This window comes from Tubulanus polymorphus, chromosome 8 (genome assembly GCF_964204645.1).
Source record: "Tubulanus polymorphus chromosome 8, tnTubPoly1.2, whole genome shotgun sequence".
In the NCBI taxonomy this organism is placed as follows: Eukaryota; Metazoa; Nemertea; class Palaeonemertea; order Tubulaniformes; family Tubulanidae; genus Tubulanus; species Tubulanus polymorphus.
In genome coordinates, this window is record NC_134032.1 from 3,094,194 (window position 1) to 3,119,089 (window position 24,896).

At 38.4% G+C, this 24,896-nt stretch overlaps 1 protein-coding gene across 5 annotated transcripts; it reads left to right on the forward strand.

Moving 5' to 3' along the window:
- Nucleotides 1-517: 517 nt before the first annotated feature.
- Nucleotides 518-24,099, forward strand: LOC141909829 (uncharacterized). 5 transcript variants are annotated; one of them, XM_074800470.1, is made up of 24 exons: nucleotides 518-644; nucleotides 2,002-2,272; nucleotides 2,774-2,824; nucleotides 3,181-3,442; nucleotides 4,104-4,214; nucleotides 4,619-4,777; nucleotides 5,455-5,716; nucleotides 6,402-6,512; nucleotides 17,471-17,622; nucleotides 18,272-18,335; nucleotides 18,561-18,692; nucleotides 18,769-18,902; nucleotides 19,174-19,264; nucleotides 19,343-19,471; nucleotides 19,586-19,821; nucleotides 19,908-20,019; nucleotides 20,314-20,564; nucleotides 20,654-20,762; nucleotides 20,867-21,123; nucleotides 22,062-22,200; nucleotides 22,608-22,652; nucleotides 22,816-22,941; nucleotides 23,123-23,166; nucleotides 23,261-24,099. In XM_074800470.1, the coding sequence occupies exons 8-24, from the start codon at nucleotides 6,416-6,418 to the stop codon at nucleotides 23,435-23,437; spliced, it is 2,295 nt and encodes a 764-aa protein (XP_074656571.1). In that variant the 5' UTR covers nucleotides 518-644; nucleotides 2,002-2,272; nucleotides 2,774-2,824; nucleotides 3,181-3,442; nucleotides 4,104-4,214; nucleotides 4,619-4,777; nucleotides 5,455-5,716; nucleotides 6,402-6,415; the 3' UTR covers nucleotides 23,438-24,099. The 5 variants fall into 5 exon arrangements, with proteins under 5 accessions (XP_074656571.1, XP_074656572.1, XP_074656576.1 ...); XM_074800471.1 differs by having other exon boundaries at nucleotides 4,619-4,739; XM_074800475.1 differs by lacking the exons at nucleotides 23,123-23,166; nucleotides 23,261-24,099 and having other exon boundaries at nucleotides 22,778-22,891.
- Nucleotides 24,100-24,896: the final 797 nt, after the last annotated feature.

Below are 24,896 nucleotides of genomic sequence, written 5' to 3' on the forward strand. Positions count from 1 at the left end.
AGAATTGACGACCGTCACCTGACGATGATCTCTAGGGTGAGATCGAAACGTCGTGTCTTTTATATATTTTTGATTGAATAAATAAATTCTGGTTTTTAAATTATTTTAATCTGTAAATAGTGGGATTTTATCTTATTATCTGAGTATTACGTTAGTTCGCGTTTTCCCCGCTGTCGTTATTTGGAGGGGCAGCACCAGACAGTCAAGATCTGAGGCGGATGTGAGAACGAGTTTCATAGTGAATCACTGTTCACAACATTTAACATGAATTCTACCTAGATCAGAGCGAAATAAAATAAAGTGAATTAATTAACACACGAGATCCTGATATTAGAGTTAATTTAAATACATTTGAAGGATTGAAGTTGCGTTTACTGATCTACGGGAAAAGATATGATCGAAACCAGTAGAACAAAACTCGCGGCTCGAAAGTAAGGACCGGCGACCAGTCTAATTCTATAGAGACCGGTAACCAGTCTAGAACTTCATTGGATGGGTCAGGCAACCAGTCGGAAATGGATGGCGCCGGTTTGTTTTGTTGCTGTGTCGCTGCGCATAAAATCATGATTTTCAGATAAAAACTGCCGACTAAAGACCGCTCGCTTCGGCGTAAGACAAGGAACAAGTCGATGCAACAGCGACATGTAAAAACATCAGTATTTGCCCCGTCAATTTTGCAAAAAAGACGCTTTTTATCCACTATTTTAATGTCCAGTGTAGTCTGTGTTCAAATCGCCACGTGTACATATAGACTATTCATAGAACTGTCAGAGCCGCTGACTCCTGTTGAATCCGCTAGGTGTCACTAGTAATATTGCGTCATCGTTTAGTGATGATAAAATAAACGATAGATTTTGATTTTCTAGACTAATTGCTGGTCTCTGTTCTAGCCTCTGTAAAAAATTCAGATAGCTCCAATCTTACCGAAATAAAACTAGTCAGAACAGGGTGGGCTCGAATAACGATATGCTTTTCACATTTTTGAATTATCTTCGGTAGTTTTTCGAGAAATCGCGATCTGAAGTTTGAAAATTTCGGCGAAAAAAAGTGTCGACTTCACGTTTCAATACAATGATCTAAAGAAAGGCAATATTTCATGGAAACAAACTTCAATATCTCCTGAACTCGTGGAGATAGACTAAAAATGTAAAGATCATTACACTCGTAGCACTCGCGGCTAAGTTGAGGTTAGATCGCAAATTGATTTAAATTCCGATGATAAATACCATTTTATCTGTTATCAATTTCATAAAGAGAATAGCTGAAAATCAAACTTGGCCTCTTAAATTCAAAATAGCATCTTCATGACATTAATCAGTTTAGAAACATAAACCTGGCAATAATAATACTAATAATAATAACTAAATGATAATGCATTTGATTTGTTTTAAGCTTAGTTTCAACAATGATTTATATTCCCTTCAAAGTTGCTATTTTTGGAAAATTCCCCTCGTGAGGCTCACTGTCCCATCACGTGCCTCTAGTTTTTCCTCAATTCATCCCATTAGACGCCTCTTTCTGCAGCAGCCGTTTTACTGGCCTTCACATTGCCGAAAATTACAAAATAAAATCATGCTGTCTTCAGTATTTAGATTTTAAGATACTAAACCTTCTGATTGTCGATATGTGATCGTCCATTAATACAGGGTCTTTAGGTAGTAATTCATCCCGGTCAATTGCCTTTCTTATTAAAACAAGATTCCCCTTACTTTCGAATGAAATTACATGAATCGGTTTTTTTAGATGAGGCTAAACAAAAATGATAGCACCTTAATATTTCTCCGCAGCGGTCGGGTCATTTTTGTAAAATATGTAAACAGTTCATTTCTATAGCGGCCGGATGGTAAAATCACAATTTCAAAAAAAAAGTAATGTACAGGGTTGATAGGCGGCCGGCCGGGTCAACTTATCTGCTCAGCAGAGTGGAGAAACAAGGTATCAATTTTCTTTTTAGCCTAACTTCAAACATTTTTTACAATTCTAGTTTATTTATAATTTCAGTTAAGAATCATCTGACAACCGACCACAGCCAAATCATGTAAATGAACCAATTCCACATTCGTCTGATGTTTTGATAATCCAATTCCACAATCATCTGACAATCGACCACAGCAAAAGGATGTCGCTGCTGATCCTATTACACTTCTGATACAGCAGACAAATGATCTCAATACTGTTCACAATCGGCAAGCAATACAGAATGATCATCCTCCTCGGGGTGCTTCAGTTTAAAAGTTTTCTGACGGAGACACAGACAATAGCGGTGTAAGTGGTGAGTAACTTGTTCATATTCCAAGGTTCAGAATGCTGGAAACGGCTTCTAGCGACTGAAAAGGCTTTTAAAATTCGAAAAAATTCCCAGACCCTCTTAGGGGCTTCGAGGCTCCCGTGTGCCTATGAAAAATTGCCTTTCTTTCTGGGATTTGAACCTGCCCTGGTTCCAGGAAAGCCGGAGACGTCAGTGTGATTGGTTCTAAACGATCTATTCGAATGTTATTCTTTTCACTGGCTTCGATAAGATATAATTCTTCACAAATCAGACTAAGGTTAACTACAGTAGCTCTCTAACTCAGCTCCTAACAGAGCGTATTGATTGATTGATAGTAAAATAAATCTAAACAGTTGAACTAAACTGATTCATTAAACACGGATTTGTTTCAAGGAACCGGGAAAGTAGGGCGTTCTTCTCGAGTTGTCTAATACACACTACTCAGGTCTGGTATCGCGAGTTGATGAGAATGTGTAATAATCGAGTTCATGTTTAACCTTGCAGGAAGAAATTGATCTCGAGATGCGGAGCCTGCTGACGTGTGGCGTGTGAGAGGTAACTTACAGGATCTGTGACTCTCGGACAATTTGAATCAGTTCATTTTGATTTCTATTTGACTATCGTCTGCTAATTTTGAGTTCTATTAGACTGTCGTCTGCTAATTTTGATTTCTATTAGACTGTCGTCTGCTAATTTTGATTTCTATTTGACTGTCATCTGCTAATTTTGAGTTCTATTAGACTGTCATCTGCTAATTTTGAGTTCTATTGGACTGTCATCTGCTAATTTTGAGTTCTATTAGACTGTCGTCTGCTAATTTTGAGTTCTATTGGACTGTCGTCTGCTAATTTTGAGTTCTATTTGACTGTCGTCTGCTAATAATCGAGCTGGTTTTTGCTTTTTATTTATAGGTCGTATCGAGCCTGATGCTGGGGTATCGGGAGACGCAATATATAAGTCCTGAATGAAAGATGTTATGTCGGATACAGGAACTGATACTTCTAGATGTGGGAGTCATTCAACTCGGGCAGCGGTTGCTTCAGCTGTTGAAGCAGCTCGACGCGAACACTTTCAAATGGTCGTACTGCGAAGACACGTTTGCACAGTTTTATAATAAGCCGATGATCGGAACTTCTGAGAATACTCTGGCGAGGATCTGCACAACTGTAGTCGGTACGGGCTTTTTATTCATCGACGAAATGAATTTTTCATTCGAAATCTCGTAGAATTGTGGAAATGAGTAAAATTATACAATTAAACAAGACTTACCCGTGAAATTACACAATAAATGAATTGATACCTAAAGAGTTTATTTAGAATATTAGAAATATTGCAGGTGTTTGCTAAGATCCTTCTTCGGTCTAGAAATATGCATTTTCAAACCGAAGAAACCCGAAATATTTCTGATAATTTAGATTAACTTTTAAGCTATCAATTCATTTGTCATTGGATTCTACTCTTATTGATTAACCACAGGTATTGCCTGATCTACAACTGAGACTTACCCGTATAAGGAGAAGTTTGATGGTAATTCTACGAATGACCACAAACACGAGGAATGATTTAAGTGGTTGGTTTAAGCCGCCGGTCACTGGTCTCGTCAATCCAGGGTTTATGGGTTCAAACCCCGGTGGCGACAGAGTTTATCGGTCGAAGGATCTTCTCCGGTCTCTCCCCCATCGGGAGAAAGAAACATTAAACCCGCTTTTAATGCCCTGCATGGCGCTTAATGGGTTAATAAAATGATTTTAAAAATTATACGTCCACGCCAGATTAGGGCCCTCTCTCGTGTGTTAGCATTTCTCATTGTGTTATGTATGATTTTCTATTTTAGGCGGAGTTTGATTTGTGATTGACAACTCATTCAGACGTTTAATCTGTCAATTGATTTCGCCTTCTGTGAATAGTGCTGGACGGAAGTGGATCTCAATCACCTCAAACACAGGTAAGACTGGTTTAATTGTATAAATCTAATCGGTAATAAGAGACCGGCAACCAGTCTAATCTCTATCCTCCTGTCTGTCGTGTGTGTTTTAGTAAATAGTACATGTATTTGTATATATTGTAAATAACCTTGTTATGTTTTTCATTGAAATGTTTTTATTTTTCTCTTAATTCGTCAACATTTTTGTAAACAAATCGCAAGAAATTCAAATTTTATCAGTGAACGCCAATAAAATTATAATGTTATGAGTGAACGGAATAGGTAAAATAATGTATTAGGAATTAGGAACTTTTCTCGATAAAATATAACAAAGTTGTTATTGATACAAACATCCACTATTTACAATATATTAACTATTAGAGGGATCTATAAACATTTGATAAATTTATTTAACTGGTTTGTAGGATGTTTTGAGATATGTATGCGTTAACCAGCTAGTGCTGCCGTCTACAGTCAATTCAACTCACTAAATGATCCACCGTTTGAGAACACTCATAAAAATACACTGCAAGTCACAACTTCACAGTAAGATTTACAGACACTAGAAAGAGACTAGAAACAAAGTGAGAAAACTGAACTACAGAATGATATGAAATGAGCCACGTTATGACTACATGAAATTGGAACTACTGTCAATCCTGGAACAACCTCGACCAGATAATCCTTAGAAACATAAACCAATCCTTATAAACGGAACACTAATATTCGTATGCTATGTTGTTCTGAAGCTTATTTCACACAAGTTTTTGTACAAAAATATCGGAAACAAATATCAGAAATAGCGGATATATGTAAATCCATCAAATGTATCATCGTAAACCCTGAAAGTGCGGTTAGGTTCTGATGAAATATTGCAGATGGAAAGTTTTTCCAGAATTCTAAATTTGGATTCTGGGGCTCAATTTCATAGAATGAATCTACACCTCGGAATTCTACTCTGAAAACTGGTTATTCGTGTTTCCCGCTGATAACTGCTGTAAGACGAGTTCATCCATCCAAATGTCTCCCGTTATCCCAAACACCGGTAAATGGCCCGATCCGTTTCTGTCCAATTTACTGCGAAAACTTGCTTATTCTACCACCTGAAAACAGGAATAGTATGAGTTAGCAATATATCTAACACCGGTGTTTTTATATCATTCACTCCATTCACTATTTGACTGTCGTCTGCTAATTTTGAGTTCTATTTGACTGTCGTCTGCTAATAATCGAGCCGGTTTTTGTGATCAATTATTTATAGGTCGTATCGAGCCTGATTCCGGGGTATCGAGAGACACAATATATACGTCATGAATGAAAGATGTTATGTCGGATACAGGAACTGATACTTCTAGATGTGGGAGTCATTCAACTCAGGCAGCGGTTGCTTCAGCTGTTGAAGCAGCTCGACGCGAACACTTTCAGATGGTCGTACTGCGAAGACACGTTTGCACAGTTTTATAATAAGCCGATGATCGGAACTTCTGAGAATACTCTGGCGAGGATCTGCACAACTGTAGTCGGTACGGGCTTTTTATTCATCGACGAAATGAATTTTTCATTCGAAATCTCGTAGAATTGCGTGTGAATCGTGGAAATGAGTAGAATTATACAATTAAACAAGACTTACCCGTAAAATTACACAATAAATGAATTGATACCTAAAGAGTTTATTTAGAATATTAGAAATATTGCAGGTGTTTCCTAAGATCCTTCTTCGGTTTAGAAATATGCATTTTCAGACCGAAGAAACCTGAAATATTTCTAACATTTTAGATTAACTTTTAAGCTATCAATTCATTTGTCATTGGATTCTACTCTTATTGATTAACCTCGGGTATTGCCTGATCTACAACTGAGACTTACCCGTATAAGGAGAAGTTTGATGGTAATTCTACGAATGACCACAAACACGAGGAATGATACAAGCGACGCAGTGGCCGAGTTGGTTTAAGCCGCCGGTCACTGGTCTCGTCAATCCAGGGTTTATGGGTTCAAACCCCGGTGGCGACAGAGTTTATCGGTCGAAGGTTCTTCTCCGGTCTGTCCCCCATCGGGAGAAAGAAACGTCGAACCCGCTTTTAATGCCCTGCGTGGCGCTTAGCGGGTTGAAAAAAAGATTTTAAAAATTATACGTCCACGCCAGATTAGGGCCCTCTCTCGTGTGTTAGCATTTCTCATTGTGTTATGTATGATTTTCTATTTTAGGCGGAGTTTGATTTATGATTGACAACTCATTCAGACGTTTAATCTGTCAATTGATTTCGCCTTCTGTGAATAGTGCTGGACGTAAGTGGATCTCAATCTCCTCAAACACAGGTATGACTGGTTTAATTGTATAAATCTAATCGGTAATAAGAGACTGGCAACCAGTCTAATCTCTATCCTCCTGTCTGTCGTGTGTTTTAGTAAATAGTACATGTATTTGTATATATTGTAAATAACCTTGTTATGTTTTTCATTGAAATTTTTATTTTTCTCTTAATTCGTGAAAATATTTGTAAACAAATCGCAAGAAATCCAAATTTAATCAGTTAACGCCAATAAAATAATGATGATGTTAAGGGTGAACGGAAAAGGTAAAATAATGTATTAGGAATTAGGAACTTTTCTCGATAAAATATAACAAAGTTGTTTATGATACAAACATCCACTATTTACAATATATTAACTATTAGAGGGATCTATAAACATCTAATTCTATTTTGATGAATTTATTTAACTGGGTTGTAGGATGTTTTGAGATATTTATGCATTAACCAGCTAGTGCTGCCGTCTACAGTCAATTCAACTCACTAAATGATCCACCGTTTGAGAACACTCATAAAAATACACTGCAAGTCACAACTTCACAGTAAGATTTACAGACACTAGAAAGAGACTAGAAACAAAGTGAGAAAACTGAACTACAGAATGATATGAAATGAGCCACGTTATGACTACATGAAATTGGAACTACTGTCAATCCTGGAACAACCTCGACCAGATAATCCTTAGAAACATAAACCAATCCTTATAAACGGAACACTAATATTCGTATGCTATGTTGTTCTGAAGCTTATTTCACACAAGTTTTAGTACAAAAATATACGAAACAAATATCAGAAATAGCGGATATATGTAAATCCATCAAATGTGTCATCGTTAACCCTGAAAGTGCGGTTAGGTTCTGATGAAATATCGCAGATGGAAAGTTTTTCCAGAATTCTAAATTTGGATTCTGGGGCTCAATTTCATAGAATGAATCTACACCTCGGAATTCTACTCTGAAAACTGGTTATTCGTGTTTCCCGCTGATAACTGCTGTAAGACGAGTTCATCCATCTAAATGTCTCCGGTTATCCCAAACACCGTTTAATGGCCCGATCCGTTTCTGTCAATTTACCGCGAAAACTTGCTTATTCTACCACCTGAAAACAGGAATAGTATGAGTTAGCAATATATCTAACACCGGTGATTTTATATCATTCACTCCGTAGGTGTTTAACGCTCAAGACCCGGTACCTATCCCGGTTTACTGTCTACACCAGCAAAAATGCGATGTTTCTAAAACTCGGGTTTTGCGGGAAAATTCTGCATTGAACGCGTGTTTGAACTTGCGATATTCTTACGTCGGAAAACTTGATTAGTTTCAAACGTCAAATTCTCCGCGGCGTTTTTCCGAATATTCGCCTTTGATAATCGGTGACTTTTAGTTAGCTACTCGCATAAAAAATGACGTCATTCCGTGACTCAGCAAGCAACACGCGCGATACATGCATCAGAAATTATATTTTCTTAGTTTTAAAAATTTCTATTAACAAATATTTCTAGTTTAGTTATAACGAAATATCTACGTGCAAATTAGTAATTAGAATTAATTCCAAAAAAATAGAAAAAAATATCATCGACTTTTCTAAGGTACGATGCCGGTTTGAGTTTGGAAATAAAACGGTAACAAACTCTCAGAATTTGCCAGATTGAGTTCGGCTACTAGAGTTGGGTCTAACTGGCTACGCGTGGTTACACCATCATCTTGTTTTAAATATAGGCGATTGTCGCCGCATTAAACATCCCGGACGTAGCGTTTTTAAGAAGTTCATTAAATGCATTTATATCATATGAGGGTTTGTAATGTTGAGCTATAAATATAATCTGAATTCGGGTGAACGTAGTTTTTTTTTAAGCGACGCAGGTTTGCGAGCGGAGATCATAACTGATACAGTAGGCCTATATCGAAAGGGTGAAATTTTCTGGAAAACTTTTGAGTCTTTCCAGAAATTTCCAGGAACTTTTTAGCATGAAATAACTGTTGTATTATCTGGTTTGTATTATTTGACTCGGGTCTGATCCGTGCCAATTTGACCCGAGCCTGATCCGTGCCAATTTGGCCCGAGGCAAATCGTCTCCGTGTGATCGCGACTTATGTCAACTATCGACTGGTTAACTCTTAGCCAATCTTTCAGCATCTGCAGCTCCTGATATAGTTATGGTTATGTGTAGAAATCTATAGTTTATTTGATTGCTATAACAGTTGAAAGTTAATTATGGTTTTGCAGAGAAAGAAAGTGAATTACCAAAAAAACCGAAGTTTCGATTTCAAAATTGAAAGCATGTTTAAGCAGAAACGTTCTTTAGTTTAATCCGAATGATTTGAATAAAAAGCAACGCAGCAAAATTGAGATAATATTTCCGAGGGTATTTTGAACGCTCTTCAGAGACAATGATCTCTTGTATTATTCCCGAAATAGTGACAATATACAAGGAAGGTGCAGCTAGTGTGAAATGTGACAAGATGATGATTTTAATAGATGCGGGTGTTTTATTATACAGCCATCATTTATCATTTATGCGCGCTTCAGACCGCAAAGTATCACGTGATAATTATTCGCTCATTCATTGGCTAGTCGATGACTCGCTTGTCGACGGGCGTTTCCAGCTGCAGCGCGCACACGACCGCAATTTCCCAATATCAGGCGCGGATCCAGAGCCGTTCGGTGACTACAGCACAGTGAAAAAAGGGCACCAACTTTGAAAAGGGCCGGTATTAATGCCCGGCGTGCGAGTTTGAGTTTGAGTGCCATTTATTGGTATCATGCCACTTAATTTGCCATAACATTCAATTTGCTTGTGCCTTTTTTAGATTCGATTATATTTATAGAGCAACAATAAGTCTCTTTTGGAATAGTGCCCTTTTGAGTAAAGGAAAATTCCTCAGATTGCCTTATTTGATTTTGGTCAATTTATTATCATTCACATTTTGCTTTAGTCCTAGTACAGAAAGGTAATTATTTTTTTATGGCGCACAAATTGTGTTCCTTTTTATTTACTTTTTTCCCGAAACAAAAATTTTTCACTGGCATTTGAAAACATTTGAAACTGATTTATACACCGCACCGCGGTGTAGACGCACTGAAAGGGTTAAATCGATTCAATTTCTTCATTAATTCAGTTTATCTTAAATCGATTTGGGCCTAAATCCTTTTCGTAAAAACTGGGCCCTGAGGGGTACACATACCGATACACTACTCACCTGAAAACGTATTTCATAAATAAATTCTCAATCGCCGAAACTTTCGATTCAGAGACCGACGACCAGACGTTCATAACACCTGAAATAATTAGATGAGAAGAGAGAACACTGCAGGGCCATTCGGTGACTACAGCACAGTGAAAAAGGGCACCAACTTTGAAAAGGGCCAGTGTAGCCCAGCGATCGAGTTTGAGCCGCCATTTATTGGTATCATGCCACTTAATTTGCCTTAACATTCAATTTGCTTGTGCCTTTTTTAGATTTTTGGCGAAATTTGCCCTTTTTCGATTAGATTTATAGAGCAACAATAATGTCTCTTTTAGAATAGTGCCCTTTTGAGTAAAGGAAAATGCCTTAGATTGCCTTTTATGATTTTGGGCAATTTATTTCCATTTACATTTTGCTTTAGTCCTAGTACAGAAAGGCAGTTATTTTTTTATGGCTCACAAATTGTGTGCCTTTTTATTTACTTTTTCCCGAAACAAAAATTTTCGAGGGCATTTGAAAACTGCGACTACCGCACGTGCTGCATGTGCGATAGTCTGGATCCGCGCATGAATATCAAACATGTTTGATATTGGGGCGCGATGCGGAGTAAATCCTCTCGACGACGAGCGATTTCTGTCGCCGGTTGCCGAGCGGTTGCGTGGGCCGGGCTTCAGGTTATTTCGAAAATAGTGACCATTTACGAGGAAGGCAAGATGATAAATAGATTCTGGTAGATATCCAGTCATCTTTCCTTTATCATAAAGTATTGCAATATCGACTATGATATAAGGAAGCTATGTTCAATTATCCGCCCACCTTCAAGCCCCTATCCCTCTAGATATTTCAATCAGAGACAATTATGTGTTTTCAAAAGTTTATTATTAGATTGCGTCAATAGAGGAGAGAGAGATAATTATCCCGGGTCATTCACAAAATAACTTCTCGTACAAGGAAGTGAAATTATCTGTCACAAAAACGATGATTTCCTATGCTATAATACAACACAGTTTTTTCATTTAAATAAAAAGATTGCAATCTCGATCGCAAATCGTCTGAAGGTTTACCCTAACCTCCCCTAGCCCTTGAGGACCCCTAAACCTAACCCTCTGGGCCCTTTTCTCACCCTATTGAGGCGTTTTGAAACCCTTACGGGCGCCAAATCTTGACAAGAGAAATCCCACAATAACGAAGCCAAGATTGAAAAATTCTATATCAGAATGATTGTATTTGAGGAGCGACGTTTCGGCTAAGAATTGTTAGCCATCATCAGGCGTACTGAAATACAATCATTCTGATATAGAATACAATCCTCAAATACAATCATTCTGATATAGAATACAATCCTCAAATACAATCATTCTGATATAGAATACAATCCTCAAATACAATCATTCTGATATAGAATTTTTCAATCTTGGTTTCGTTATTGCGGGATTTCTCTCGTCATCATCATATACGGATATTGTGTATCTTCTCGGCTAATCATGTAAATCGGATCGTAAAATTGTTCTTCAATTCTTCGTCGTAACTTTTCCGCATCTCATCTCATCTCTTTTTTTCGGACTTCGGAAAAAACGGCACAAAAACTGCGAAAACCAAAGTTGAATTCGTTCAAGAAAAAGTGAATCTCCGTTCGTTGAATTGGATCAGGAAATTTGATGCGCTCGTTTCCGCAGCGAGCAAGTATTCAACTCAAAACAGCGATCAGTAAAGTTAAAGACGACTGCGATTATCAGTATCTTAGATCACAACTTCCGGACCCGCATCTTTTCCGTTTACTCTCGTCTCTATCGTTATAGTAACCGTCATTTTTCTGGAAATTCTAGCAAAGCTCGGAAGTTACATCAACTCGTCGGTGCTAGTCCTTGGACTAAGTATAGTGACTCCGACATCATTGTGAATCTCTCCTCAGCTACGCTCTCAACATATCAACTTTAACTTCTCGGATTCGGTTTGAATTTCTCTCTACCCCGTCGTAAGTCGAATATTCTGGATTTTATGTCGGATTTAAAACTCGTCAAAAACTCGTCGTCAAATTTGGACTATAGTTTTTTGTTTACGAACTTACAAACTATCTGTGATAACCTTCGGAATAACTATTCCGAATTCTTACCTCGCCGTTTTAGGATTGCCCTCGCTGAACTCAAAAAATTGGACTCTGTTCGTATTTCCAAAGCCGACAAAGGTGGTAAAATTGTTCGGTTAGATATCTGCGACTAAAATTAAAAAATCTTCTCCCTTCTCGGTGATTCCAATGTATACAAACCATTAAAATCCAATCCTCGGCTGCAAGCTTCATTCAACAAGAATCTTTCTGATATTATTAAACGTTTCCCGGATTCTAAAGACATTCTTTTGAAATTCCGATCTCACCTTCCGTCTCTCCCATATATTTACGGGCTGCCTAAAATTCACAAACAAGATGTTCCCCTGCGCCCTATCGTATCTAGCTGCAACTCTCCCTCGATATCCAAATTTCTGGCTAAACAATTATCTCGGTTCTCGGTTCCCCCTCGTACTTACGGCACAACCAAGATTTACTTGAACGTTTGCTGGTAATGATAAATTCATCTCGTTCGACGCTAGTTCTCTGTTTACCAATGTCCCCATCGCGCCTACCTTGGATTTTCTCAAACGTAAACTACCCTTGTTAGACTTCAATTTTTTATTTTCCTACTGATTGTATCATTGAATTAATTGAAATTTGCACTCAGAACTCCTTTTTCAGTTTTAATAATTCATATTTTGAACAGGTCTTTGGCACGTCCACGGGAACCCCCTTAGCCCCATTTTAGCAAATTTATTTCTCGAACATGTCGAAACTGAATTATTACCTCCTCTATACTAGCACTCCCCCTAAGCTTTGGTTACGATATGTTGATGACGTTCATGCGCTTATTCCTTGTGATTTTGATATTGATTTATTTCTCTCATTCATTAACTCTGTTTACCCCTCGATGAACTTCACATTTGAATTGGAAGTTGATGGAAAAATCCCATTTTTAGACGTGTGCATTCATAATTATTTGTCGTGTTTGAAATTCTCAGTTTATAGGAAACCCACTCATTCTGGATCCTACTTGCGTTATTTTCCCTTTACCACTTATAGCATAAAACTCGGTGTTGCTCAGGGATTATTTCTTCGTGCTTTTAGGATTTGCGACCCCCTTTTTCTCGATGATGAACTCACCCAGATCAGGAATTCACTTAATAAGTTAGCTTATCCTAACGACCTTTTGAATAAAGCTCATTTTCGAGCCCGTCGCACCTATTTTTGTAATTCTCGAGTTTCGCGCCCTCAGAAACTCGCTTCACTTGTACCCTCTTTATTCTGTTAGCTTGTTTACCTCCGTTTGACACTTCCACTCATCCACTCTCCCTCCGTCCCTCCCTCCCCGGATTTTGTTATTTAATTACTTTAATCTTAATCCTTTAATCTTAATCATTTGTCATATTCTAGTATAAATATCCTGTTATTTGATTTTATTCTCAGTACACCTGATGATGGCTAACAGTTGTACGTCTGATGATGGCTAACAGTTTTACACCTGATGATGGCTAACAGTTGTTAGCGGAAACGTCGCTCCTCAAATACAACCATTCTGATATAGAATGTTTCAATCTTGGCTTCGTTATCGTAGGATTTCTCTCCTCATCATCATACACGGATATTGTGTATCTTCTCGTCTAAACCCAAATCTTGTATGAGTATATCTGATTAGGGCGGCAGAATCGATGGATCGGAACTGGACCTAGCGATCAAAAAGTGGTTATGAGTGATATAATATTATAGTGAAACCCTCCCCGATGAGCTGCCCTCTCTCAGGGCGTCCCTCATTTCCCTCTCTCAGGGTGTCCCTCATTTCCCTCTCTCAGGGTGTCCATCATTTCACTCTCTCAGGGCATCCCTCATTTCACTCTCTCAGGGTGTCCCTCATTACCCTCTCTCAGGGTGTCCATCATTTCCCTCTCTCAGGGCATCCCTCATTTCACTCTCTCAGGGCATCCCTCATTTCCCTCTCACAGGGTGTCCATCATTTCACTCTCTCAGGGCATCCCTCATTTCCCTCTCTCAGGGTGTCCATCATTTCCCTCTCTCAGGGCATCCCTCATTTCCCTCAATCCCGGCACGTATACCGGGTTGATATATGAGGGTATATATGACTTCTCCTGGTCCTACCCCTCAGACCTACCCCTCTAGATATTTCAATCAGAGAAGATTATACACGTTTAAGTATTTATATATCCGCCCTGATAGTTGTAAAACGATGATTCTTCCTTATATGGACATTTTTTTTGTAGAAGGAAATGAAATTTTCATATAAAAACGTTGGTGTCCTAATGGTTTAACGCACAGTGCGACGCAGTTTTCTGATTTATAAAGTTGATGATATCGGTGTCCGTGTGAATATTATATAAACACAGTTTTTGTTAGTGGTTCACAGTTAGTTGTTTAGTATCTATAAGTCTCAATATGGCGTCGATGAAGAGTTTGTTTGTAGTCGCTGTATTTTTATACGTCGGGAATTCTCTAGGTAAGCGCATATTTATATCAATATCTCTGGGCGATCGATGTCAATGGATTCATTCTCACGTTGGATTCAATGCTCCGACGACCTAGGAGGCACTTTCCTTATTATCTACATTATTTTTAATTAACGTATTCAAACGCAAGTCACAGATACTCTAGAACTATAGACAATAAGGAGTGGTTTTGTTCCATATTTTAAAAATGCAATTATCAACTGTCTAATCTGATGTCTAATATTCTAATAATCTGTTACTCTAGAAGAGATTCTTAATTTTTGATCCATATTTTAAAAAGCATTTATCAACTGTCTAATCTGATGTCTAATGTTCTAATAATCTGTTGTTTGTTGTTTCATGTTCCAGTTATTTAAATGTCTAAAGATCTTATGATAGTAACGATACTGTTTTTCAAACCCGAAGTAAAGTTCTAGTTTCCAACTACTGTCCAAGATCTAATGATGAACTGTCTAATGATCTAATGATGAACTGCCCAATGATCTTTTTTTTCATTATTTTATTTATCATTTTTATCTATTATTTTATTTATTTTTATCTATAATATTTTATTTATAATATCCTTTTTTATCTTTTTCCACTCATGATCAACTGTCTAATAATCTAATGATGAACTGTTAAATGTTCTAATGATCTACTGTCTAATGATCTACTGTCTAATGACCTAATGATTAATGGTTTTTACCTCAAAATTTCAAAGGAAAAGTAGATCAGAGTTTTTAGAGTTTATACAAATCGGAGATTGTGCAATACATCCTAGCAAAGTGGTACGGAATCTGGGTGATTATTTTGACATCAATATGACCATGGATCACCATGTTAAACAAGTCTGCAAGACAGCTTCTTTTGGTCTTTACAAAATAGGCAAAATTAGACATTTTTTAAATAATCCAATCATGGAAAGATTAGTATATTGTTTTATAACTTCTAGACTTGATTACTGCAATAGTCTGTTACTTGGTACAAGTCAGTACAATATAGAAAAAGTTTCGGCTTATCCAAAACTCTGCTGCCCGACTTGTCACGAGATCAAAAATAAATGTTGATTCGATTACTCCAATACTTGCGTGCGCCGGGCTTTAGGTTATTTCGAAAATAGTGACCATTTACGAGGAAGGCAAGATGATAAATAGATTCTGGTAGATATCCAGTCATCCTTCCTTTATCATAGAGTATTTCAATTCAGATTACGAAGGTCCAGGATTTATTTTATACACTTAATGATTGAATTCGGGGTCGGGTTTGATGATCAATTTTCAAATTGCCAGAGGCTCCGAAGACGATGTAGAAGACTGCAAGTATATCTGATGTGTGGATCCCTGTAACACGCCCTCCTCCATGGTTGTGATAGGATACTGTAGCATCCTCTCTTCATAAACCCTCCCCCCACTGGTGCAGACTTCTATTCAAAGATTTAGATTAATTATTATCAGGATCCAGTTCCATAGTTCCACTTGAGTTTATGATTCTAGGATTAAATCTTTGAAGATGAACTAATACAGAACTGTGAACTGTTCTGGATTTTCAGTATTTGTTACTTCTTTATCCAGAGAAATACTGATTTGATTTGTTTGATGCTTACAAAAATATGAAAGATGTTACTGAGGGTCTTACTGTTGATTACTGATTAATTTGAACAGAAATATGAAAGATGTTACTGAGGGTCTTACCGTCGATTACTGATTAATTTGAACAGAAATATGAAAGATGTTACTGAGGGTCTTACTGTTGATTACTGATTAATTTGAACAGAAATATGAAACATGTTACTGAGGGTCTTACTGTTGATAACTGATTAATTTGAACAGAAATATGAAAGATGTTACTGAGGGTCTTACCGTCGATTACTGATTAATTTGAACAGAAATATGAAAGATGTTACTGAGGGTCTTACTGTTGATTACTGATTTATTTGTACAGAAATATGAAAGATGTTACTGAGGGTCTTACTGTCGATTACTGATTAATTTGTACAGAAATATGAAAGATGTTACTGAGGGTCTTACTGTTGATTACTGATTTATTTGAACAGAAATATGAAAGATGTTACTGAGGGTCTTACTGTCGATTACTGATTAATTGTCTTTCATATTTCAATAGAAAGTTCAATTTGTTACTGATAACAGTTTTTATCAGTTGCAGCCCTGTTAATTTTAACACAAGATTCAAAATAGATTGAAGTGATTTTTGTCAATGATTTCAAGCACATATTCGTATATATCACATCAAATAGGAAGTTGATTGTAAATCTATTAATAGATTAGATTTTGACGTGACGCATTTATACATTACACATTGACAGCAGTTAAAACTGTAGCAACGAAATGATTATTGGTCAGACATATAACTTAAGGAAATCATTGCCTAAGCGCTGTGCAGTGACTGGTGACTGGTGATTAGTCAGGTGCAGTGACTGGTGATCAGTCAGGTGCAGTGACTGGTGACCAGTCGGGTGCGGTGATTGGTGATTAGTCAGGTGCAGTGACAGGTGATCAGTCAGGTGCAGTGACTGGTGACCAGTCGGGTGTGGTGATTGGTGATTAGTCAGGTGCAGTGACTGGTGATCAGTCAGGTGCAGTGACTGGTGACCAGTTGGGTGTGGTGATTGGTGATTAGTCAGGTGCGGTGACTGATGATCAGTCGGGTGTGGTGACTGGTGATCAGTCAGGTGCGGTAACTGGTGATCAGTCGGGTGCGGTGACTGGTGATCAGTCGGGTGTGGTAACTGGTGACCAGTCAGGTGCGGTAACTGGTGATTAGTCAGGTGCGGTGACTGGTGATTGTCAGGTGCGGTGACTGGTGATCAGTCGGGTGTGGTAACTGGTGACCAGTCAGGTGCGGTAACTGGTGATTAGTCAGGTGCGGTAACTGGTGATCAGTCGGGTGCGGTGACTGGTGATCAGTCGGGTGTGGTAACTGGTGACCAGTCAGGTGCGGTAACTGGTGATTAGTCAGGTGCGGTAACTGGTGATTGTCAGGTGCGGTGACTGGTGATCAGTCGGGTGCGGTGACTGGTGATCAGTCGGGTGTGGTAACTGGTGACCAGTCAGGTGCGGTAACTGGTGATTAGTCAGGTACAGTGACTGGTGATCAGTCAGGTGCGGTGACACTATTCACTGATAGTACCCGCTTTCATTCTCAGTTTATAAAAGGTTTTTTTTGTCAGACCCCAATATCAAGCATTACGTTATAAACAATTCTCAATTTTAGATACGGTAATTTTTCTATACAGGTTCAGAAGATGAGAACACTGATTCAACTTGCAGTCGGTGGCCTCCTAGATTACAGCACGGTAGATCAGGTTATATCACTAGTCCGGGGTATCCGTACAATTATGGTGAGAACCTGGATTGTGTATGGAATATTCCGGTTCCTGTAAACACGGTAAATATAAAACACAGGAAATTGTGAATCTCAGGAGTGAGAAATATTCACTGTTAAACCGGGTGCGCACACCTTTACGATCATCATATCATCGCATGCGATGACACAATGAAAATCGCATCATCCCCGCATACCTTTGCGATTTTTATGAAGGCCTCAAATACGTGACTGAGCCGCCATTTTGAGCATCTTGTGACTGCTTCATCCTTAATTCTGATTGGCTACTAAAAAAAATTCGTTCGGAAAATCGGCAGCGTAGCCCGCAGACCTTTACGATTTTTATCGCACGGAAAAATGGCATGCGAAAATATCGAACATGTTTGATTTGTTGCGATGATGCGATGTAATCGGCTCCGGATGCCTCCGCATACCTTTACGACGACGCGATAAAACCATGCGATGAAGCAATCATACGATCGATCGCACAGGTTTGCGCCGGGCTTTAGGAAGAATATTTTTGTCAGCACATTTTGTACGAGTTTGGAACGGAACTCATATTTCTCTTTGAACCTGACAATCGGGTGCTGAACTGTTTAACTATTACATTACATCACTCATTATCAATAGGGCTAACCCTTAATGATTACAACCAATTAGAATGGTGCGAACACATTTCAATAACGATGAATCTAAATTATTTTTATTTCAGAAAGTTCAAATATCGTTTGAAACAATCGACCTGCCCAGGAATTGCTATGACGACTATATACGGAGTAAGAATCGAATTACGTTCTTCATATTTTCTTTTTACGAAACGAATCATGATTTAATTTCGCATAAGTCCAAAAATAGTCTTCACTCTTTAGAATGGTTTTAAATCTTGTCAGTGAAACTGAACTTTTGACTTTCATCTTTTATCAGTATTTATATAATAATTATTTAGTAAAAGTGGAGATGAATAAAGATATATTAGAATCATTATGATTATTATATTACAGTAAGTGGAATTAGATATTGTGGCAGTACAGCGCCCTCTACACGATACTATACCGATGATGTGTTAATAGAGTTTAGATCAAACGACCTGTACAACTATCGTGGATTTAAACTCCATTGGGAGTTTGTCAAAGGTAGCTCATAATGAGAAGTTTATCATGGAATCAGTAAATCACATATAAAACAATTCAATTCAATATTTATTTGTAGTTGATTCGCGACTGTGTAGTGTGACTCCTATAATACAGAATAGTACATCAGGTCACATTACCAGTCCCAAATATCCGGACAAGTATTATAACAGCCTCAATTGTAGCTGGAGGATTGAGACTCCAAAAAACAAGGTAAATATATACATTGTGTATTTGTGAAATGTTGATCCTAGAGAAAAAAAAATGATATTGTCGCGATTTCTGCACGAGCAGGTCTCAGGAGTGAGTAATATTTGCACTAGTAGGAACTCAATGGGGGTAAGATTAGGTCTAACTTTATCCCGGGATTTAGTTTAACCGATAATTCCGGGTTTAAGTTAAAACTGATTAAAAAAAACGGTTCCTGAAATAATTAGATAATGAATGAAAATTTAATTCTAAGTTCGTATTTATATTTTTGCAGCTGGTTGAAATATCATTTGACAAGAATTTTCATATACAACCCAAATATACAGGTGGTTGCTATGACAAGTTGACGATAAAAAGTGAAATCGGTAAAAATCTAAACACTCTTCACGACGTGGTTAATTTTTATGATTCATAAAGTTTTATCAGATTTATTTCTTCATCAGGGAGTAATCAATATTGTGGCTGGACAGCTCCTGGTAAACGATTATACACTGGAAATATAACAATACAATTTACATCAGACAGCTATACAAACTATGTCGGGTTCAAACTGTACTGGCGGTTTGTACGAGGTAAAGGTTAAGATAGTTTATCAATAAAAGTGGTAAAAAATGAAATATTTGAACGAAATTCTGAAACTGATGAGATCCATGGATACCACATAAATCTGTTGTTATTTCTTTCAGGTTCAGTTTGGCAGGTGATAGTGTTTACAGGGCGTACAGGTATTACAACACAAACAGTCATGTTAGGTTTCGGTGAGACAGGTAGTGACGTCACGTACTTCCACCTGGGAACCGAGTTCGAGGCCGGATCAAACAAGACTCATAAACTGTTGTTACCAGTGAACATCACAAATCCACATCCACCGAGAAAACTCATGTTGAAAACTGCACAGACTACGAACTGGCGCGTCATCCAGGTTATAGAAATATGGAGAAGGAGGGGAGAGAGAGGCTGGTGTGAATTTGATATTAACTCATATATTCATATATTTAAATCCAATAGGTGGCGCTAGTAGGTGTGATAGATGGTGACAATGTTGTGTACATGTATAACTGCAGTAAGAGCCACACAAACACAAAGACTTGTATTAATCAATCAATAATTCATAAACCAGGTTCGTTAAAACGTATTATTGAACTCAGAATACCCTATTAACTGAACTTATAATTAGACTGTTGCGGTAAGCCTAGGCTAACAAACCTTTTCTTTTAAAACCTGAGTTATGAGCAACTTAACGCCTCAAGCGGGCAAGGTGTAAAGTCTACTAAGGCTCCACGCTGAAAACTGATGATAATGATGATTATCCGGTTCAATCCGTGTTATAATTATCCTCAAATGTCGTAAAAGGGTCCCTCCTCACAGATTGCGGTCAAGTGTGAAAAGTCATATTTTTTCCTGTTATTTCTAGTTAAATGGCAGATCGCTGTTTTTAGTGGAATCAAGCGGAGTAGTTCCAGGTTATACTATACCAGTGGAAGAGTTGATATTCAGATTATCGGTGACCGAAATGAATCACAGTTTACATATCTAGGTTCACTATTCGGGAAGATAAGAGAACGAAAAGATGTGATCATTTTTACGAAAAATATTGGAAAACCTAAAACTGTAAAAATAAAAGGCGAACCAGGATATGGAGAAAAATGGTGGTTCCTAAAACGAGTAAGTTGTCAGTAAGTCCTAAACTGTAGTCCGGACTGGTAAAATGAATTCACAGTCGTTTATACACTTGTTTATGCGCATAATTTCAGGTTGAACTCAAATCTGATGACGTCACTGAAACGGATTTCGGTTTTGATGTTCTCTTGGATAGAAAGGATTACGACGAAGTTTCTCTGGTCCCGAATACAACCAGAGAAGGTGCAAAATTAGATCTGATTTTAATGAATTTGTCGACACAAATATTGACTATTTCTATCAGTTATAAACACATTGATTGTTCATGACAGTTTTAACTGTTTCAGTTGAATGGAAAATCAAGATTGAAACTAATGGAGAAACTGACGAGCTTTATATGAATCTGTTTGGATCAAATGGAGTTCAATCTGGTTACAGTCGACTCGGTCGTATCACTACAGGTTACCAGATACAGACACTAACCACCAAAACTCGTGATCTAGGTCAACCTACCCGTAATGTAGGTCAACCTGCTCATAAAGTAGGTCATCCTACTCGCGTCGCTATCTGGAATCGAGGATCATCAACAATTTACATTTTACAGGTGAATTGATTGAAATAATCAATACAAATCTCACCCCTCTTTCCTCCTCACTCCCTCACCTCTCTCAAATTTTACAACTTGTTTCTGATGATTTTCTTGTTGTAGTTCTCGATGAACAATAAGTAATACAGGTTCCCAGTTGCCCTCTTCCCCTCACTCCCTCTCACTGCCCTCCTCACCCCTCACAATCTCCCCTCCTACTCTACCCTCCTCACACCCTCTCACTCCTCACTCTCTCACTTCCTCACCTCCTCACACCCTCTCACTCCCTCACCTCCTCACTAACTCTCTCACCTCCTCACCCCTCACAATCTCCCCTCCTACTCTACCCTCCTCACACCCTCTCACTCCTCACTCTCTCACTTCCTCACCTCCTCACACCCTCTCACTCCCTCACCTCCTCACTAACTCTCTCACCTCCTCACCCCTCACAATCTCCCCTGCTACTCTACCCTCCTCACACCCTCTCACTCCTCACTCTCTCACCTCCTCACACCCTCTCACTCCCTCACCTCCTCACTAACTCTCTCACCTCCTTACCCCTCACAATCTCCCCTGCTACTCTACCCTCCTCACACCCTCTCACTCCTCACTCTCTCACTTCCTCACCTCCTCACACCCTCTCACTCCCTCACCTCCTCACTAACTCTCTCACCTCCTCACCCCTCACAATCTCCCCTCCTACTCTACCCTCCTCACACCCTCTCACTCCTCACTCTCTCACTTCCTCACCTCCTCACACCCTCTCACTCCCTCACCTCCTCACTAACTCTCTCACCTCCTTACCCCTCACAATCTCCCCTGCTACTCTACCCTCCTCACACCCTCTCACTTCTCACTCCCTCACCTCCTCACTAACTCTCTCACTTCTCCTCACTCCCTCACCTCACACCTCACTCAGGTTTTTAAATCTATCTCTGATGATTTTCTCGTTGTAGTTCTCAATGAACTCCAGTAAGATTTTCCTGAATCAACAATTTGTCGCTGACACACCCAAAACGATGTCAGGCTCATCCGCCATCACATACATTGTATCGAATCAAGTGGCTGTTATTGAGTTAAACACTGTACAGTTTGGTGAGTACCACAATGAGTACATCGAGTTAAACACTGTACAGTTTGGTGAGTACCACGATGAGTACATCGAGTTAAACACTGTACAGTTTGGTGAGTACCACAATGAGTACATCGAGTTAAACACTGTACAGTTTGGTGAGTACCACAATGAGTACATCGAGTTAAAAAACACTGTGCAGTTTGGTGAGTACCACAATGAGTACATCGAGTGAAACACTGTAGAATTCGGTGAGTAGCACCTGTAAACCTGCACAGTTGTGACTTCTTAAGCCCGAAAATGGTTGCGTAAGTTGTTAGTTTGTTTGATGGTGTTGAGTTGAATCCAAGTCCTGTAGGTTGAACTTCAGTTAAAACACGGCGGCACCACGAGTCGAACCATATTCAAAATTGATAATATATATTTGTAGGACCATCAACAGCTACACAAGTCACAGAAACCACCTCAACATCAAGTGAGTTATTTTTATAGAAAGTGTTCATTCTATTTTGCAAAATGATTACTTTATCGCAGAACATTTTTTGAGACATATATTGCCACGAAAATGAATTTGAAACTGTATAGGTAAATTTCATTTAGAAACATAACGGGTACATATGAAAAAATTGGTTTTGCAGATACTGCGGCTGGTATTAACGGACTCAGTTTCTGGTTAGCAGTCGGTGGTGGAATCGGTTTGGTAACTCTGATAACAATCGTTGCCACAGTTACCGTCATGTTGCTCAGACGCCGCAGAAATACTGGTTTGTTATCTATCATCTTACTCCGAAGGGGGGAGGTGTTGAGAGGGGGATAGGGTGTTTTAAGTAGAGGGGGATTTTAAGCGGGAGAGGTGTAAATTTGATAACAGTGTTACTGAGTCTATGAGAATATAATCAGAAACTCTTTGAATTCATGTAGTATTTTCTATTGTTGTATATACAGGTAACAACACGACTGATCCCGATCCCGGGGATATTTACCTTCAGGTTTGTTCATATCAATACATTTCCGTTATTTTTAATCATGTCCCTTTATTTATACCACGTGTGGAATATTTGTGTTTCTCTGAATTATTTTCAGCCTACAACTGCCGGTCGTGGTGACCCTATCTATCAAACTCAGGACGACGTGTATGAAGACATCGAAAATGATGATGATGATGTCTATGATGATGTAGATATCATCAGGTACCCTACAGAGGTTGTTGCAGGTGTCATGAAGATACCTACATTTTCGCAGGTGTCACATAGGAAATAACATGCAATAAAATATTAACATCAAATCACAGGAAAAACAGTACGAGAGTGGACATACATTTATAATCGCTTTTATAATGGATAACATAGGAATAGAGAATATTTGCAAATAAAATATGTAAAATGTAAAACAAAATATAATACTACAGCAAGGAAACTAGGTGGCGATACAATCAAGTGAATATAATATAAAAAGAATTAAAGTGTTGAACGGAGGTCAAATAAAGAGAGGGCAAATGGATAACATAGTGTAGCCGGTACGCGTCCGCGATTTAGTGTCATCCTCTGGTAGCGACCGATAGGTGTCGTGATCATCAGATCTCCTCAATATTGTAAATACTCTTGTTATGTTTTTAAAATATTTTTTATTATTCTCTCGATATGTAAATATTTGTAAACGAAATCTTTTTTTTCCTCCACGTTCCATGGAAATGGTTGGAGAGTAATAAATTATCTTATCTATCTTATCAATAAGCGTGGCTACAGGGGGTCCGTCTTGGTCCTGTAGTCGCGGGGAGTGGAACTACAAAGGGGAAATCCTCAGAAAGTTTCCGCCGAAGGGATGGACAGCTTCAGAGACAAAAAGTTTATAGTTCGTAAAAAAGGAATAACTACTGTATAATTTGTATACATATTTAATGTATATATAAAAAGGTTAAATAAATGGTCTAAAAAAAATCTTAATCTATCTTAGTTATGAATTATTTATTATTTATAATCTATTATCTATAAAAGAGGCTAGTGCAAGGATCTGTCCTTGCAAAAATCCACGATTAATGACTCAATGGTCGCTGAATTTAGGCCCACGAAGACCCAAAATAATGCCCATGGCATAAAATTAAAAAGGTATCAGAGACAGATCTCACGACACATCTCATCCGAGAGGAAAAAGCCGCCAGGTTGACTATTCCCGATGGATTAAAAATAGATACATATCGTCGAGTTGACTGACGTCAGAGCCCGGCCTGACCTGGGTCGCCCCAGGACAGGAGAGCGGGCGTTATTGTTTACCTCTAATCAATGTAGGTCGAGACGAGAGTGACGTTTGCGCGCGCTGACCCATTTTTATAGATCCGCACAGTGTGACGTCACCGTGCATGGAGGATGACGTCACACAGCACAAAAAATGGCCGCCGCGCAAAAGCTCCGAGTTTAAAAGTTTAGACGACTATACAAATAGTAAATCGGGATCTTACGTAGTAAAATAAGGTGAGAGCGAAAAGTGATCAACCTACAGTTTTGATTGTTAAAAGCTGAAATTAATTATATTACTATATGCAGAGAAAATGAGGTGCACAGAACGTGAAATGAAAGGCGCGAGCTAATTATCGCCCAAAAACATTACAATTAAAAAAAATGAGGAGGAAAAACAGAAACTATACATTATAACGACAACATTTTAAACTATTTAACAGGAATTTCCGCTACAATAGGAATAGAGAATATTTGCAAATAAAATA